The sequence below is a fragment of the Phocoena phocoena genome, chromosome 12 (assembly GCF_963924675.1).
Source record: "Phocoena phocoena chromosome 12, mPhoPho1.1, whole genome shotgun sequence".
Taxonomy (NCBI): Eukaryota; Metazoa; Chordata; class Mammalia; order Artiodactyla; family Phocoenidae; genus Phocoena; species Phocoena phocoena.
Genome location: NC_089230.1, coordinates 32,175,709 through 32,194,730, shown reverse-complemented (window position 1 = coordinate 32,194,730; position 19,022 = coordinate 32,175,709). Strand labels below are relative to the sequence as shown.

Below are 19,022 nucleotides of genomic sequence, written 5' to 3'. Positions count from 1 at the left end.
AACATCCCCTCTCTAAAATATTTAATAGTAACTCTATATGAAAAGGGAGCTTTGAGGTCTCAAAGCATTTTCCTTAAGATCAATATTGAGCAACGATGATTGGCTAGTCACTGTTTTTAGGAGTTGGGAATGCAGGGATGAATACGACAGCAGGAAGACAGGGTTTCTTTTCTCAGGGACATTACATTCTTGTTAAGGGGACATAAAATTAACAAAATAAACAGGGGCAGTGTCAACCTGTGATGAGCGCTATGCCGAGAATTACAATAGGGCATTAAGATGATCTGACTGCTTTAAGTTGGGTTATCAGGGAGGCCTCCTAGGGAGGGTGGCTTGGACAATGTGATCTGAATGATAAGAAGGAGCCTGGTGTAAAGTTGGGAGTCAGAAGCCCCGTGGGGCAGTGGAATTGCTAGGGAAAAGACCATAAGGTAAGAACCCGTGTAGCATGTCTTGTTTAAGGAAATAAAGAAGAAAAGGTAGTTGAGCCTTGAGGGCTAGGGGAGAATGGAGTAAGATGAGGCTGAAGAGTTCTTTGTGGTGCAGGGCTTTATGGTAAACCAGAGTAATGGGTTTTCACTTTATGCTGAGTATGATAGGAAGCCATTGGAAAGTTGAAGGCAGGGGAATACTTTGATATGATTAGTGTTTTAAAATGATCACTCTGGCTTTGACATGTGAGAGCAAGAGTAGAATCAGGGAAACCAGTTAGGAGTTTATTGCAGTGACTAAATAAGAGGGCTGTTTAAGATAGAAGTCGGCGGATTTGAGATAGATGCTAAAGGTAGGGTTGTCAGGGGTGTGTGAGGGAAAGAGAAGAATCAGAGATAGCTCTTAGCTTTTTGGATTGAACTATGGACTGGCTAATCATGCCGTTACTTGAGACTGGGAAGGCCAGAGTGGAGTATAGCATCTAGAGTCCTTTGGCCGTCGTGAGTTTGAGATTCTTACTAGACATCCAAGCGAAGATCCCAAGTAGGCATCTGGATACATGAATGTGGAGCCAGGGAAGAGGTCAGGGCTGGAGATATGGATGAGGGATGTTCGGCAGACAGACGATCTTTAAAACCTAGGGAGAATGATTAGATAAAGAAGAGAAGGGGATTAGGTTGCAGGAGATGTCAGCAGAGGGACTGTGAAAGAGGGGCCAGTGAGGTGTGAGGGAAGCCAGAACAGAGTGGTCCAGGAGCTGAAAGAAGAAAGTGTTTCAAGGAGGTGGGAGCTGTATCTGTACTATAACAGAGTGTAATTCTTGGAAATGTTCTTATTTTGTAAGGACCTCAGGCCAAAAGCAACACAGTTCTCAAGTGACCTATATTCTTACTTTCTTTTAAAAGCTATGAAGTGAAATTGAAGAAGAGTCCAAAAAAAAAAAAATAATGCTTTCTGACAGCTCTCTAACTTTTCATTGGTGCCAATTTCATGAACTTTTTAAAATCATAAACTTTTCTTCCTTATTGTAGGAAAACAAACAAGATGGAAGAATCCTGAGGGGTTCGCAGAGAGCCCGAAGGAAAAGGCGAGGTGATTCGGCTGTATTAAAGCAGGGTGAGTTGATGAAAGGAAGGTTTTATTTGTAACTTTATGAAGCTGAAAATATTTCACACAGGTACACATTTTAGTCTTAATCGTAGTGCACACTATGGCAGTTAAAGGATCGTTTGGGGGTTCTCTTTGATTAAATTGTGTCAATAAAAATTAGAGTTTAGAAGAAGTAGATAAGGGGGAAAAGTGGAAATTAGCAACTTTTGAGTAGTGTCAGGGCAAACTTGAGACCACTTTCCATTATTTATTTTTCCATCCAGTAGGTATCTTTCACTTACGCACTTTGACTAAAACCTCTGTTCTTATTCATTTCCTAAGGTTGTAGATTTTTAAAGTTTCCTCTCAACCATGACCTCCTGACCTGGTACCTTTTTTTTCCTTCGTTCCTCAAGGAACACTTTATTCTCATGAGGAATCTAGTCCTTTATGCTCATGAGGCCCTGCCCTTCAGTACTTGGTGGATGAACTCGCTGCCTTATTCATCGTGGACCTTGGGTCATCTCCATAGAAGCCTCCGTGTGCCCCACTAGGCTGTATCCAAAGGAAGGACCTGCCACATCTGCCTGGCCGGTCCTCCACGTTAGGTCACTGTACTTTGCACAGTCCCCTTCTGACCTGCCAGTCACATTGTCCCTGCAGGCCAAGGCCTGAACCCAGCTCTCCTCTTCCGGGTTTGGCTGCATTCCTCGCTCGTTCAGCTCTTAATTCTGCAAAAAGAGTTTGAGATATTTCTACCTGCGTCAAACACACAGCCTAACTTTTACATTTTGGGGGAGATGACCTTCTATCTTATGTCACTGAAATTAAAGGGAGTAAATTCTCAGTTACTCTGCACTCTGCCTCAAAAGTGTCTTTATCCTGACTCTCCCTTCCCCTTCATTTCTACTCTCAGGGCTCTGGCCCTTCTGTGACCTTGTTCCTTCAGTCATTTCCCCCTCTTAGGTGTTCCTTTTTTTTTTTTTCCTCTTCATGAGCTTCATCATTGCCTGTTGCAATCTCATCCCCCAAATACCATTCCCCCAATTTTAATACCCATCAAGCTGTTATACCCTTCCTTTCATTTTCATTTTTTGTCAAATTAATCCCAAATAAAATTGATATTAGCCGACTCCATATGTTTATCATTTATGTATTCTTTTGCTACTTCAATTTGTTTATCATTTATGTATTCTTTTGCTACTTCAATTTGGCCTTTGGCACCTTGATTTTTTTTTTTCCCTTTTTTTTTTTTTTTTAATCTTGGAGAAAGATTAGCAGTCAGTCCCTAACCACTCAGTGCACTGACCTTTTCTCAGTCCTCAACTTCTTGATTCCTTAGGAAAAAAAATTTTGAGCATCCTGCTTCTAGAAGAAGCTCTTACTTGCTGTAGCTTCCGTGGTACTGTTCTTTCTTGGCTTCCTACTACATCTTCTTCATTAACCTTAAGTTCTTCTGCTTCTTTTCTCTACACTCATACCTGGATATACACACAGTTCACTTGTTAGCTCTCATTTCTTTGGAAGAGGAGCCAGGAAAAGAGATTGAGAAATACCAGCCACGAAAGTAAGAGAAGAGCCAGGCCTGGGGATAGTTAGGGAAGTGAGAGTTCATAGTGTACCACTCTGATTTCTTAGATTTGGAAATTCTGTCATTTTAGTTTCATTCGCTTTTCAGGTTTGCCTCCTAAAGGAAAGAAAGCGTGGTGCTGGGCATCCTACCTGGAAGAGGAAAAAGCTGTGGCAGTGCCAGCAAAGCTGTTCAAGGAGGTACAGGCCCTTCTAGAAATACTGTCCATAACGCTTCTCTGGAATTGGTACTGCCATTTCTACTGTCTGTTTAGGAAATGTGACGTGGGATAATTCCTCAAACATATTATTTTTCACATGTGGAGGGGTGCCTCCGAGGGCAGCTAGCATTTATACGCACACCTTCCCCAGTGCCGTGTGCGTGAGCACACCTCATGCACGCACACGCGTGTGCTCTTTCTTCTCAGTAGTTACCAGGCTTTCTCACTGATTTTAAAAGGGGTGTTTCTACTACTACTGAAAAACTAGTAGATGAAGAACTAGCGTAAAATTTCATGTCAACATCATGTCTTTGGGAGAATAAAAATGAGTTACTGTGGTTTACGTAATATCACAACAAAACATTGAAAGATGGGCTACTGTATAACTATGGAAAAATATTTTATCATAAGTGAGTTAAAATCAATAAAAGTAGTTCTGAGTGGGAACTGCTCTCTCTGGGCTAGACCACGGGTCAGTAAACTTTTTCCATAAAGGACAGTAGAAAATATTGTAGGCTTTATGGGGTATGTGGTCTCAGATGTAACAACTCAACTCTGTTCTTGTAATGAAAGTAGCTAGAGACAATACATAAATGAATGAACATGGCTGTATTCCAATAAAATTTTATTTACAAAAACAGGTGGTGGGCTGGATTTGTCCCTTAGACCGTAGTTTGCTGACCCTTGGTTTAAATGATTTAATTATATTTAATCATGGTATGTAATAAATCTGCCATCAATACTTTGTTATATATATGTATGAACACAGAGATTTTAAGAAGTGGTGAGTATTCAATAAAGTTTTTTAAAAAAATGGTGAATAGTAAATGTTGGGATGATTACATCTACATTAAAATATTTAATATGTAATAGTAATTGCATATGACTTGTTCTGTATAATTATTTTCTGCAACTTTGGTCCTTTGCAGAATAGACTTTTTTACAATTTTTTAAAAAAAGCTTAAATACAGCTAATTACTTGAATCAGTAATACATTCATGTGATTAAAACATGAAGGCGCTATAAGAAAATTGTATGCACATATAAGCAATATATAGACACAAATCCTCCCCTCCCTGTCTTTAACCAAATGATAACATATGTCACATACTGTTTTGGACTTTGCTTTTTGTCTGACTTAGCTTGGAGATTATTCCATCTCAGTTCATCTAACCACTTCATCAGTCTTTTATACTGATGCATCGTATTCCATATTATGTTTGTTCCATAATACTGTAAGCTGCTCCCTATTGATTGACATATATGTCATATATGTATGTCATATATATTACATGAGTATGACACACATATGTGTGTCAGTCGGTAGGTACCACCTTAAATTATTATGGAACAGATATAAGATGAAATGCTATCTGTATGTATGGACTATATAATATATATACATGAGTCTTTTGGTAAGTAAATGCTTTGGTGAATAACCTCGTACACCTCTCCTTTAGCACATATGTGGCTATCTCTGTTGGATAATTCCCCAGGATTAGAATTGCTGAGTCAAAGAGAATGTTCTTTTTTATGGATATCATGAGATTGCTAGAGGTCGTGCAAGTTTATGTCCCTATTAGCGATGTATGTGTGCATCTCTTTCCCTAGAGCCTTGCCAAAGCACTGCAACCAAACTTTTTGATCTTTATCAGTCTGACAGGTGAAGTATATTTTACTGTAATTTTACTTTGTATGACTCTTATGGGGGAGATTGAGCATCTTTTTAAGTCGATAAGACATTTAAATTTCCTTTTCTGTCACCTGTTTATAGTCTTTGTGCATTTTTCCATGAGATGACCCAGTGATCCTTTTCTTCTGGATTTTTAGGAGTTGTTTATGTATTTGGTTGTATAGTCTTTATTGAAGAATGGTGATCACTCACTAAAACTGCTGTCATTTTGCATTTTAGTATCAATCTTTTCCATATAACAAAAATGGGTTTAAAGTTGGCATGAAATTAGAAGGTGTGGACCCTGAGCATCAGTCCGTGTACTGCGTCCTCACTGTGGCTGAGGTAAGCTTTGCCTCATCTTTATTTTTAAAACAAAATAGTGATTATAGGGATTTAATAATGGGAAAAGGTGCCATTCGTTGAGTGCTTACTTTATGCCAGGCGCGGTGCTTAGCGTTTTGTAAACATTACCTCATTTAATCTTTGCAAGAACCCCTTTTCATCCCTGTTCTATAGATGAAGGAACTGAGGCTCAGAGAGGTTAAGTGAGGTATACAAGGCCACACAGCTTCAAAGTCGTAGAACCAGGATTTGACCCCTGGTCTGTCTGACGCCATAGGCTTTACCATACCATGTTCCTTAACATAAGGAACAGACCAACGGATATTTATATTACTTTCAGTATTTCAAGGTATCTCTTTGAAATTTTTCACGAAAAGATGTCCAAGTCAGTTAGGTATATCTTAGTCCAATATATTACTGAAAGCTCTTAGAATTTTTTTTTTCCTTTATGTGCTTGCCTCCTTCTTGTTCTCTTCCTTGAGTCAGGGGTATGTATCTTTTAAAATTTTCCTCAAAGAATAAGACCATCATGTGTATTAGTTTTAGTTATCATAGTTTTCCTTCATTGACTCAGTGGACTTGTAAGAAGTTTGGCTCCTACACAACACAGTCTCATCTGATAGCTGGATGATGACAGTCACCATAAATAATAACATACCGTTACATAGCCTGTACCACGGGGCAGATGCTGATCTGAGTGTTTTCCATGTATTAGCTTATATAGTTCTCAGAACAATTGAGATTTATGAAAACATTCAGTAAGTATAAACTGCTTTTAAGAAGTTGGCTGTAAAAGACAAGGGAAACTTTTTAAGGGAGGGGCGTGTGTGTGTGTGTGTGTGTGTGTGTGTGTGTGTGTGTGTTTCAACACTTGGTTTTAAAGGAAATTTATTTTAGTTTGTCTAGTTTTTTTTTTTTTATCATTACAGTAATGTTTGCTCATCCTGGAAATGTCAGCTGGTGTAAGAGTATATATAATTAAAAAACAGAAGTTCTGTGTCCACCCTGTTTTCCTCATTCTGTATCCCAAAGATAACGACACTTATGAGTTCATGGTGTTCCTTCCAGATGTTTTCTCTGCATGTAAAAATATGTATAAATATATTTTTCTCTTTTTTACATGTAAGTGATGTCATACATAATATTATGCAACTTGCTTTTGTGACACTGTATCTTATATATTATATTATACATATATAATATTTTTAACCAGTGAGTAGTATTCCATTTCACTGAATTGCTGCAGTTTATTTAATTGTTCTCATATTGATGAACAACTGAGTGGTCTTCACTTTCTCATTATTACAAACAGTGCCTCTGTGAGCATCGTTTTATTCGGTGGTTTTTTGTTGGCTTTTTTAAAAATTTGTTTTGTTTTGTTTTTTGCATAGTGAGTATGTCTGTAGGAGCCATCCCTAGAATTACCAGGTTGAAAGTTAAGGATGTTTAAATTTTGATGCATATTGCTATTTTGTGCTCCAAAAACGTTTATCAGTTGTTAGATTTTCACCAAGAGTGTACAAGAATTTGTCTAAGCCTAAAACATAGTTTTTTCTTTACTTTTTCTTGCTCTCTCCCTCATCCCTCCCTTTTTGTTGTAATGAGAAGAGACTGGCTAGAGAATGCTTGAATTCTGAAGAAGTCATTGGGGAGCAGAGGATTGGAAGGCTCAGAGAGAGGAGATAATTGACAAAGAAGGGATGGGAGAAGATGGGATCCAGAGTATATGAGCAGATCCAAGCCTTCGCCAGCAGGGGGGGTCTCTCCTTGAGTTCTGCAGGGGAGAGCAGGAAAGGATGGGTGTGGTGGGCGTGGGCAGGTTTGCCAGTTTGGAGGCAACTTCTGGAGGTAAAGCGTCAGCTGAGATTGACGATAGAGATAGTGGGATTGGTAGCTGAAAGAGAGGGAGGAGGTTTAAAAAGGCCGTTGTGAAGTAGGGAGAGTGCGGTAAACAGGTACATTTGATTCACGTTATTTATGGTAGTTATATTCCGTAAATACTACTGAACCATTGCACTTAGGGGAAATACCAGGGTTAGGTTCCTGGGAGCCTCTGGTCACAACATTCTCGTCAGCCGATCAGCACTAACCTTGTTTTATGTTTCTGTGTGAAGACAACCTGTTTGTCTATTGTTGATTCCGTAACATTGAACTCATGGCCACCAGTGCTGTAACTTATGCCTGATGAAGCTTATCTGTTACACAGATCTTCCCTGTCAGGCACTTGCTGGCCCTCTTGTACTTAGGAACACTACCTAGCACTTCAGTACTAGGCTTAGGGGCGGTTTTAAATAGCAAAATCACAACAAAATGCACAAAACATGAAAAAACGTGACACTAAATAAGTAGGTAACATAAAGGACCCTTGCTTGTACGGTGAGGTACAAAACACGAAGGCAGAGCATCTTGCCTTGTTCAGCCTCAGCTGGAAACTTGCACGATGGGTGAGTCAGATTTTTCACCACTCTGTGCATGCACATGTCCCAAGACCCCACACATATTATTTTGGGGTTACAAATGTATGTTATCAAGGTGAATTTGCAAATACGGAAACCATGAATAATGAGGATTGACTGTGTGTCATCTTTTTCCCTTAGCACCAGTCCCTAGACCAGGTATAGGTGCAGACTGGGTGGATACTTGGGATAATGGAATTTTGTCAGACAACATCTTAGGGCAACAATTTAAAATGTTGATAAAATATTTTAAGTGACTGCTAAGGAAGGAGGCTCCAGAGAAAGGAAGATGCTAGGGAGAAAGTAGAGGAATAAATGTGAGATGCTAGAGTTTTCATTGAGATTCAGAAGGAAGTGTATCGGGAGTAACTGGGTTAGCAAACTGAATGGATGTGTTAATTTAATCGTTGCAAGGCAGCGCAGTTTCTGATGGGACAAGATCCATGGGAGAAGAGGACGTGCAGGGAGAAAGAGCTGCGGTATTGGCTGAGTCACCCATGTGCCTGGTGGAACTACTCAGGATGGAAAGGAAGAGAGTGAGCCAATGCTTAGCGTGATGAGTGACAAGGGATGTTTGGGGGGTAGTATGCAGGATGATGAGGGCAAAGTGGTGCAGCCACATGGCACAGGTCTCAGAGGAGCAGGGTGGAGAACAGGCCCAGGAGCGTGGTGTGGCCTGAGGCAGGAGGCCACGCTTGGGCCTCGGAGGGATGGAGAGTAGGAGAAAGAGCAGCCTCCACTTGAGGGAAGGCTTCAGAGGGAGGAAGCAGATGTGCCTTTGAGCAAGGAAGTTGAGGGTGGAGGAGGCTGTTTACCAAAGGTTTTCGGAGGGCTTGAGCTATAGTAGAGAGATTACAGGGGGAGTGGTGGGAAGTTGACAGCACATGGGGCAGAAGCTCAGAGCAGTATGACCCTGAAGGATTGAAGGGATAAATTACTGAAGGGGCTTGTTTCTTAGGCATTGACCGGAGACAACTGAGGGTAAGGCAGGGTGGGCCTGCCCAGCTCCAAGGATTGTAAGAGAAGCAGCCCCTGAGCTCCTCCTTGGCATGGGATGGGTGGGGGGCAGCCACCTACCCTTCTTGGACGATCGTGCTTCTAGAGACCCCAGTCTTGGCTCTGCAGGGTGTTCTTATCTCTCTGGGGGGAGTCAGCTTATTTTCACTTTTATATATGTAGCATTAATAACTTCTATATTTTTATTTTTATTTATTTTTATTTATTTTTTTGCGGTACGCGGGCCTCTCACCACTGTGGCCTCTCCCGTTGTGGAGCACAGGCTCCGGACACGCAGGCTCAGCGGCCATGGCTCACGGGCCCAGCCGCTCCGCGGCATGTGGGATCTTCCCGGACCGGGGCACGAACCCGCGTCCCCTGCATCGGCAGGCGGACTCTCAACCACTGCGCCACCAGGAAAACCCTACCTTCTATTTTTTTTAAATGCTAATATATAAGATAAAATATTTAAAAATCCATCATTCCTTTTTGCCTCTTCTTCCCCACTTCTCAAAACAAATCATTGTTAATATTTGGCATCTGTCCTTCCAGACTATTTTTTTTACTGTGAATTTACATATATATGTGTGTAAGTATGTATATAAATGTGTGTCTAAATACATATACTTTTGTGTGTGAGTCCATGTATGTATATATGTGTGGGCATATGTATATATGTATACACACATAATAACATATATATACCCACAGAAACATGCATAAATACATACATGGACTCACACGAATATAATTTTTCTCGTAAACTGTGACTCACTCTGTAAGTTTGTTCTGCCGCTTGAATTTTAACAGTATGCCCTAGAGAACTCTTCATGGCATTAACCGTACAGCTTCCTGATTACTTTAGGATTGTGAATTGCCCTGGCTCCGCGCTCTAATCTCAAGCTTCTTGTTCAGACTTCTGCAAGGCAGGTGCCCTGGAGTGGTTAGAGGTCTGGTGTGGCGTGTGGTTCCACTTGAACACATCTGCCGTGCTAGTGGGAAGGAGACTGAGAGGCTGAACTGTCTTGAGAGCCCAAGGCCAAGCGTGACCCAGCGAAGACCCCAGAAACCTACATAACCTTTTTTTTTTTCAACTGAGAACTCCTCCGGGTGGGGCCCTAATTTAGGCAGATATGTGGCATCAGCATTCGGCATGCATTACATAGAGTGAGTTTTCACTGGATTCCAGGGAGCCTGTCTCATCTGAGTATGAACTGGGGAGGCTTTTCTTTCTTTCTCCCCACTCTGCTACTAGTGGAGAGGAGAATAAGTTGACTTCTCCCCATGTCTGCACCAGCCATGGTCTGGCTGGATATCGCTGTGTGTGGAGCTTTATAAAGGACAGAGAGCTAGCACTGAGCCAGTGCACGGCAGGGCACCCACTCTGGCACCCTGCAGGAGCTGTGCGCCCTGAGCTGCCAGCTCCCCTGGGTAGCATGTGCCTGTACAATGTAGGGAGTGAACAGAGGAGTTGTCTGCGTGGGAGAATTGTCACCCAGGATGCACGTGCTCCTGGTGGAACTGAGGATGATGCCAGAACACTGTAGCTCAGCTCTTCCCAATGTAATAGCCTTTGCTTTTAGATTTTGTTATTTGTTCACTTGTTTTTGTGGCTGTTAACAAGGGTGCTTTGATTAACATAATCCATATCATACTTGATATCCATGTTAATTTATTTTTGTACATGTGCAGAAATATTCTGGGCCTTTTGTTTTGTTCTGTTTTTCAATCGACCTCCTTTACCTGTTTCAGGTTTGTGGGTACCGGATAAAGCTGCACTTTGATGGATATTCTGATTGTTACGACTTCTGGGTAAATGCAGATGCTCTGGATATTCACCCAGTTGGGTGGTGTGAGAAGACTGGCCACAAGCTCCATCCTCCAAAAGGTATTGTCACTTTTTAGTTTCACATTTTATATTCTGAAACACTTATTTTCTTATATCTTAATTTAGATTTTTAAGAATTCAGACTTTATGATTATTCAGGTGGGCCCAAATTTAAGCTTATTGTTAATGATGAAAAACGTTTATTAAAGTGAAAGAAATTTAGGGCTTTCCTGGTGGCGCAGTGGTTAAGAATCCGCCTGCCAATGCAGGGGACACGGGTTCGAACCCTGGTCCGGGAAGATCCCACATGCCGCAGAGCAGCTAAGCCCGTGCGCCATGACTACTAAGCCTGCACTCTAGAGCCCGTGAGCCACAGCTACTGAAGGCCACGCACATAGAGCCCGTGCTCCGCAACAAGAGAAGCCACCGCAATGAGAAGCCCACGCACCGCAACCAAGAGTGGCCCCCGCTCGCCGCAACTAGAGAAAGACTGCGTGCAGCAACAAAGACCCAACACAGCCAAAAATAAATAAATTTAAAATAAAATAAAATAAAGTGAAAGACATTTAAAAAATAGAATCCTACTTAAGAGAATAAACTATGTCCATGTACTTACTTGCATGTCACATAACATCTGCTTGATACTTAATTTTGACTACAGGTTTTAGCTACAGATTTCTATTTCATACACACACAACACATGCACAAATACATCCTTGAAATATGATTGAAATATGTTTACATAGCTAACTGTATTTACTGACATTTCAGTAAATAAAAAATCTTGAGAAATTATGCATTGAACTTACGTATCTGAATATTTAGGAGACTGGAAAGGAGAATATAACACTGAAAATCAGTTCAGCTGGGGGTTGGACTAATAGCAGTTACCCTTTTATTATTAAATTCTTTATATTACAGTCTGCCAATGCTTCTGTCTGTTTCATGTATACAAAACATCCAAGAATAACAGATCCTATCTTTTTCAGTTCATCCCTAATATATTTAATAATTTCTTATTTCCTTCCTTTTCATATTACATTCAGTATTTTTTGCTTGATGTCAAAGAACCAGGTTACTAGTTTGATATTTTTGGCCTGTCTCAGGGTTATTGGGTTTTAATGGACAAGCTATCCTTTGGTTTTAAGTGAAAAATTAATGGCAGAATGGCATTTTCAGATAACTGAAGGATCAAACAGAAGCACCTAGAAAAGTTAAGGATGAAAAAGAAAATCTGTAAGCCTTTGTATAAATTGGCCTGTTATATATGGTGAATTATTAGCTGTTCCTTTCACACCAGCCTTGGGATTTTGATGGAAGTAGAAGAGAGCACATGAGTAGATAAAATTAAATGCTCAGTTTCCTTTTTGAAGAAAATGTTGGTTTTACCAGCATTAAACATGAAATTGTGAAAATTAAGACAGGGACGTTTCCATTGTTGTAATTTGCCAACATGCTTACTTCATAAATCTTGAATTGTCATTCTTGTGGTGACAGGCCAGAAAGATGTTATCTGTTGTTATTACCATTTTTTTCCAGCTTCCCGCTTGTTCCTACAAGTTAGTCTCCCAGAGTAGAATGGGTGAGGGAAAAACAAAGAACTCAACTACTCTAGCTCACTGCTGAGGAATTCTACCTAAATACTGGTAGAAATGGTCTGGTAATAAAAAGAAGTCCATCTGAGTACAATATATGTTTGCTTTCTTACACCTTTTCTTTTCATCCATTACCATTCATTCAGAATTGAAAAACATAATATAATTTGTTGGAAATAAATACCCTGTGTATAAAAATACATAGATACAAATTATGAGTTAAATACTGTCTATTTAAAGAGTCACCTGATTGCTTGATTTTGGCATGTTGGAGTTACAGATAAAAGTAGGAAGGGAAAGCTAAAGTGTGAAATATTTTGGTATTTTACTGTGTGTTTATATGTGCTTACCCTAGGGTATAAAGAAGAAGAATTTAATTGGCAAGCTTATCTCAAGACATGCAAAGCTCAGGCTGCTCCCAAGTCATTATTTGAAAATCAGAATATAGTAAGTACCTCCAAAATACTTCTCCTTTCACAGGAAGTGGCTTTTGAGTGTTTCACTAGATAAATTACAAGGGATAAAAAGAAACTAATAAATTTTATAGCTTTGGTAAATACAGTGCTCTTATCTTAATTAAACTTTAAAATTAGCTTAAAATCATCCTGAATAAATATCTGTTTTTGGCCATAACATGGCTGTCTTTTTTTGTTAAATAATAAAAGGCAACATAGTATAAAACCTAGCTATAATTTACAATTAAGGTGCATAAGAAAAATTGTGCCATTTCATTGTTATTGTCACTTGGCTTTAGGAGTGCTGTTCAGATGGGATTCACATAGTGAGATGCATGTAGCCCCATTTAGGTTTGCATGCTAGGGACTATCATTTAAATCTCCTCTCCAGCTTCTAGCTCTGTTCCGCAGTGTAACAGAAGCAAAGTCTGGATGTGTTTGTATTTTCCACTTCTTGACCTGTTGGCATCTCTGAGGAGGCCTGATATGTTAGTCTTCTTCCCTACCCTAGTTCTGATCTCATTGGAAAGGACAGAGAGCAAGCAGGTGGAAAACCAAAGTCTCATCTTCATAGTTGGTAAGGGCTCAGCTGGAGTACATGCATGGTCTGTATCTGCTGGGAGATGCGTTTCTTGATTCTGAGCCCTGGGGTTGAAGAGATTTTCTGGCCCTTCCTGCCTCACCAGCCAAGCCCAGGAGCGCTGGACCAGGGCAGACTACCCTCTTGCAGGACAGCTCTTGCTCCTAGAGGGGCAGAGTGGAGACTGTTATGTCCTGTAGGCCAGCTTACTCTTAAAGGTGTGACCAGTTCCTCTTTCCAGATTCACCAGTTAGGGACAGTGAGTGAGAGCGTAGAGAGAGGCAGCCATGTTTCACTAGGGATTCCCTCCAAATAAATATCAGGAGTGGGGAAAACCTTCTCACACACCCCAAATACCCTCGTTTGGGAAATGACATTAACCGGGTGTTTTGAGGGCATCAGTCATGGCTGAAACATCCTCTAATCGAATTGTGAACATAAGCCAGGTTGAGTTAGAGAACTGGAGAGGGAGTGTGTGTGTGTGTGTGTGTGTGTGTGTGTGTGTGTATTTAGGTAATTAATAGAGATAATGAGCCAGGCTATTATTTTTAAATGTCTTAATTGAGAGGATAACTTAATTGCTGAAATGTAAATACTGCGTAGTCATTCGGCATCATTCTCTGTCAAGACAAGGGAGGAAGATCAGTCAGGTGGAAAACTCAGGAGCCTGCTTGCTGTCACTGCTCCAAGTTTCCTAATCCTTGTCTGGTTGTCTGGTGATGAGTTCAGTCAGGGATTTGATCCACTGCCTTGAACCATCGTCTTAAATTCTGTGCATTGCTAGCACAAAACTTAATCTTGGGCTGTGTGTTCGGTATCTAAGAGGCAATTAAGTTTTCTATTTCTAGATTCCTCTACCTCAGAATACTCAATAATTTACGGTCAGAACACTGATAAATAATTTCAGGGCTTAAATATGTAGTAACAGTATCTGTGTAGCATTAGTGCCTGATCCTTCGACTCAGACAGAACTTCACTCTAACGTATTCAGATACATGGCTGTCCACGTTTTTCTAATGATAGCTGTATAATTATAGTAAAAAGAGAGGTAACATCTACTTTGCTTAAAGTGATTAGAATAGTATCTGTGCGCTTCAGTCTGGACAGAAGGATTTTTTTTAGAAGGGCTGAAGTGATTTGTAATGTGTTGTGATTGATATAACTGATATTCAAGTACTTCTCTGAGATTCAGATACTTTTCCTCACGAAAGATTGTAAGGAATGTTTACACCTGCAGCACCTCAAGCACTAAGTCTTACTGAACTTATTATTGTCTTAGTTTCATGTCCCAGATAGCTGATAATCTGTGGATTTCCTTATGTTACAAACTATTTTGAATGGCTGTATGTGTTAACAGCCAGTTCTTTTCGTGCTGTTGTGAATATTATCTGTATTGTTGAATCAAAGTTGTAATAATTTGTAGCCTTTTGTACAGGAAGATGACCTACTTTCAATAGAGTACTCTTTTGAAAGACCTTTTCAGAAGTGGGAGTGAATTTATACTGACTTAACACACATTTTTAGCTTAAGTGCTTATTTTGTGTGAAATAATTTTCATTGTTAAGTCTGTAATAAAGGAAAAGAAAAACTGAAAGTAAACTCTACAGTAAATAAAATTTGCCTAACTCGTGTAGTCATCTAAAGTATCAGGACACATGTTAAAATTAATTAACTTTGCGAGGTTGTGGGTGTGTAAGTTTTAAAGGTCCAGATAGTTAATTGGGTGTAGCAACAGGACATTTTTCTTACTGCTACTTGTTGGAAAGCAACTCTGCTGTAAAAGTGGTTCATGGTTTTTAAATTATGTGAGTACAGTTGATGGATGCCAGGCCTTCAGGCAGAGGTGCAGAGAGGGTGCAGGTCCTTGCTGTTAAGTGTGTGCTTATCTCTAATTAAATCTGTATGTTTCATAGACAGTGATCCCATCAGGCTTTCGAGTTGGAATGAAGCTTGAAGCTGTAGACAAAAAGAACCCTGCATTCATCTGTGTTGCTACGGTAACAGATATGGTGGACAATCGTTTCCTCGTACATTTTGACAACTGGGATGAGAGCTATGACTATTGGTGAGACATTTTTTCCATTGCTGTGTGCTTTATTAATTGAGTGTTTATCCAAGTACGTGATTTAAAAACAGTAATAATGCAAAGCTTATGACTGAAGTAACAGTGCTCTGTCCCACTCTTTCCCATTTCAGATTTTTAACTTTTTACCTGTTCCATACGGCGTGTATTTCTAAATAACATCCTTTAATTCTACTTCGTGATTTGTATTTTAGTTGACTTCCTCCTGTGGAAGTGCAATTCATACCACACTCCCAGCAGACACTCACACGTGAATGTATGCACAGACTCATACTTCCCCTTCATCTCATTTTTCAGGAAAATATTTTAATCTTCCTTTCATGTTTTCACGCCCAGTAGCTAACTTAACTATTTATAATTGCTGAATACAAATTATTAATTGAAGAATATTGTTTTTAATCCTTATGGGTGTTGACTATACTACATAAAATGGTAGGAGCAACATAATTATAAAATTACATAATCATAAACTAATTATAATAAAACCATGAGATTTTGATTAAGCAATTGAAATAATGACTTTTCATACCAAATTCATGTTCACTGATGAAACTACAATTCAGTTTGCTGGTGAAAGTCATTTCTGCACTGTTTAGTTCCTTTTGGAGAATACTTACAATGAGAAGTGACAGACATCTTTATAAAATAAGGCTAATGTTACAGTAGCAAATGGAGTTTAATTTATATAAATGTAGCTCAGTTTCAGGAAAGCTTGTTTCCTGTCTTTTTCAGTGTGTGTATATTTAAATATTCAGTAGAGCCATCAATAATTTCCATTAATCCTCAAATTGGATTCTCAGACAGGCATCAGTTTTACTTGCATTGTTTTAAAAAAGGAGAGACAGTGAAAGCCATTTGCTATTCAGACTTTTAAACGGTGAATTTAAAAAATCTGAATTACATGTTACATATGGTTTTCACAGAATTTTTTAAAGTAGTTCCATGATCACATCGCATAGAGTCAAGTACTTGTCAATATTTTAGTATGTTTAACCCAGCTTTTTTCTGAAAAGCATAATTTTCCTCATAGGATATCTTTTTATTCAGTTTGCAATCAAATTTATTATTGAAACATAAACCATTTCAAGTATATACAAAAGTGAGAATAATAGCGTGACCCTCCTGCAGCCATTAACTACCACCAGCAGTTACCAGTTTACATCAGTCTTGTTTCCTGTGTTTTCCTACTCCTGAATTCCCAACACCAGGATTGCTTTGAAGCAAATTCCAGATACCATGGCATTTCATCTGTGAATGTCTCTTCTAAAGATAATCTTTTTCTTTCCTCAAATATATAAAGTTATAAATGGCATAATGTCACTAACATACTTAAACATTCTCCCGCAATTGTCTTGGTTTTCTTTCTTGCTTGCTTTAGGTCCAAATAAGATGCACATTTTATGATTGCTTTGATGTTTCTCTTGATCAATTTTAATTTATAGATTCCTATTCCTCCATCATTTTCTTCCCCTTGTAACTTTTATTGAAGAAACCAGGTTGTTTTTCCTGTTGAGTCTCCCACATTCTGGGTTTGCTGATTGAATCCTCATCGTATTGCTTTACCATGTTCTTCTCTTTTTCGTATTTTCTGCAAACTGGTGGTTTTTGTTTCATTTAAAATTATGTGTACCTATCTTGAATGAGTAAATAGATGAGAAAACTGTAAATTTAGAAATATTGTAATCTGTCCTGGGAGGAACATATTTCTCCCTCCTGTGTTTGATGTGCTGTGATGGTGGCAGTACCAACTTGATGACTAGGATCCAGTCCTTTTTTTAATAAATGATACTTTAAAGCAGTAGTTAGAATTTGTTGAAATGAGAGCTTTTTGTTTTTAAAGTTCTGATTCATTTAGGGAGAGCTTTTTTTAGAGCTTTTGCCTGATTTAAACAGAATGGGTGGATGTTAGTTTCAGTTATTTTTGTGGTCTTATAAGTGTTATAGGGTTTAAAAGTTAAGTTGCTTATTTGACGTAAGATGCATTTCCTTTAGAAACATTCTTCTGGAAAAAAGTAATGAGGAATTCTAGAAGAATTTGTCACATTTTTCTTTGATGGCAAATGCCTAGGGATTAGGAAGCATCCTGGGTTCTTATTAGAAAGAGCAGGGGGGAAAATTGATCTCTTTCAGCTCTGATTTTGCACTCTTATGAGCACAACCAAATTATTTTTAGAATGGAATGTACTTTGAGGATATACTTATACTTCTAACTCTTGAAGTTATATTTTATTAATTGTCAGAAAAAGAATAGCGGTGTGTTCTCTGCCTCAATATACAATTAAGGCACATTGAAAATTGCTTAAGTGCACTGGAATTTCTCCAGCCTTATTAAATATTATGTTCTTTGATCTTCGAATTTTGGAATGGTTAGTATCTGCATAAATTACTTAGGTATGTAATTGAGGATACAAATTGGATTGCTTTCCCAATTTAAAATAGTTTGGAAATGAGATTTTTTCCCTTTGAATTGGACAGTGATCTTATCTATCTCTTTTTACCTTAGTGGGAATTTGAAAGCGCTCACGCACGCATGCACACACACGCGTGCGCGCACACACACACACATTTGTGGTACTGCATGTTTAATTGCAGTAAAACATTTCTTCCTTCCAAAGAGGAGTGCTACGTGGGATTTAAATTTATGTAGGATTGAAGTAGTTTTTAATGAAAGGAAATAATATACATATATTAGAATAATAATTGGTTTACCTCTGGGTTTCCTCTGTGCTTTTATTACTGGTAGTTGGTAGTCGTTTAATTCTATCCCCTTGGCAGTGATTAGACTTAGGAATAATCCTAAATATCACAGAATATTGGAATACTGGAAAGAACTTTAAGGACGGCAGAAGGAAAGCCCTCCCAGTGAGGATGCCACCATCCTCCCGGTGCAGCGTGTGGCCTCTTTCCCTCAGTCATCTTCCAATGCCTGAGGGCTGGGCTCCACAATGAGGAGTCACCCCCTCTCTTCCCTCAGGCCCTGGGAAGGAATCTTGCTTTTAAGAAATGTTATTTTCGGAATAGATACATGTATTTGTATAACCGAATCAATCGCTTTGCTAGCACAACATTGTTAATTAACTATACTCCAGTATAAAATAAAAAGTTAACAAAATGATAATAATATTAATAATAAATAATAGCAATATGTGACCCAACCCCACCCCTGCCAAAAAAAATGTTATTTTCACGTGACCTTGTCTTTTGGGAACCAGGAAGCCATGACAACAGGACTTAGGCGACTGTTGACTAGCATGAAGTTGCCACTTCAGCCGTCTTTGAATTTCAGTCCAGTATCCCAGTGAGTTAGGCTGAAAAATCATCAAACAGATCTATGAAAAAGAGAAGCATTGAGTTAGTGAATTAGAACAAATATGGGGCTGGGACCTTTGACTGTTGTTTCCAAGTGGATTGCAAACTTCTATTTTTTTTTTTAGAGATGGGGCTCTTTCACATTTATACATTGAGAGTAATATTAATTTTATGTGTCTCCCCAAAATAATGTTGAAAAGCTGCATTGTGTTGTCAGTTTCTTAGAGCATTGTCAAGGTTAACAGGTTTGTCATCAGCCATTAAATTTGGAAAGCAACCCTTGATGGTGGTGATGAGTCAGAGAGACGACAGGGACCTAGGTAGCTCTGCACTTCAGTCTTGAGGGGCTCAGTGTCTGGGAACGGAGAGAAACGCAGCACTACTGTCTTGGC

General features: G+C 39.2%; 1 protein-coding gene across 4 annotated transcripts in view; it reads left to right on the top strand.

Moving 5' to 3' along the window:
• L3MBTL3 (L3MBTL histone methyl-lysine binding protein 3) overlaps nucleotides 1-19,022 on the top strand; it is a 115,767-nt gene that overhangs the window by 31,678 nt on the left and 65,067 nt on the right. For all 4 annotated transcript variants that reach the window (XM_065889242.1, XM_065889240.1, XM_065889243.1 and 1 more), the window contains 6 exons: nucleotides 1,464-1,548; nucleotides 3,200-3,291; nucleotides 5,224-5,328; nucleotides 10,533-10,668; nucleotides 12,559-12,650; nucleotides 15,152-15,303. In XM_065889242.1, coding sequence (XP_065745314.1) covers nucleotides 1,464-1,548; nucleotides 3,200-3,291; nucleotides 5,224-5,328; nucleotides 10,533-10,668; nucleotides 12,559-12,650; nucleotides 15,152-15,303 — 662 coding nt within the window. The remainder of the gene's footprint in view (nucleotides 1-1,463; nucleotides 1,549-3,199; nucleotides 3,292-5,223; nucleotides 5,329-10,532; nucleotides 10,669-12,558; nucleotides 12,651-15,151; nucleotides 15,304-19,022) is intronic.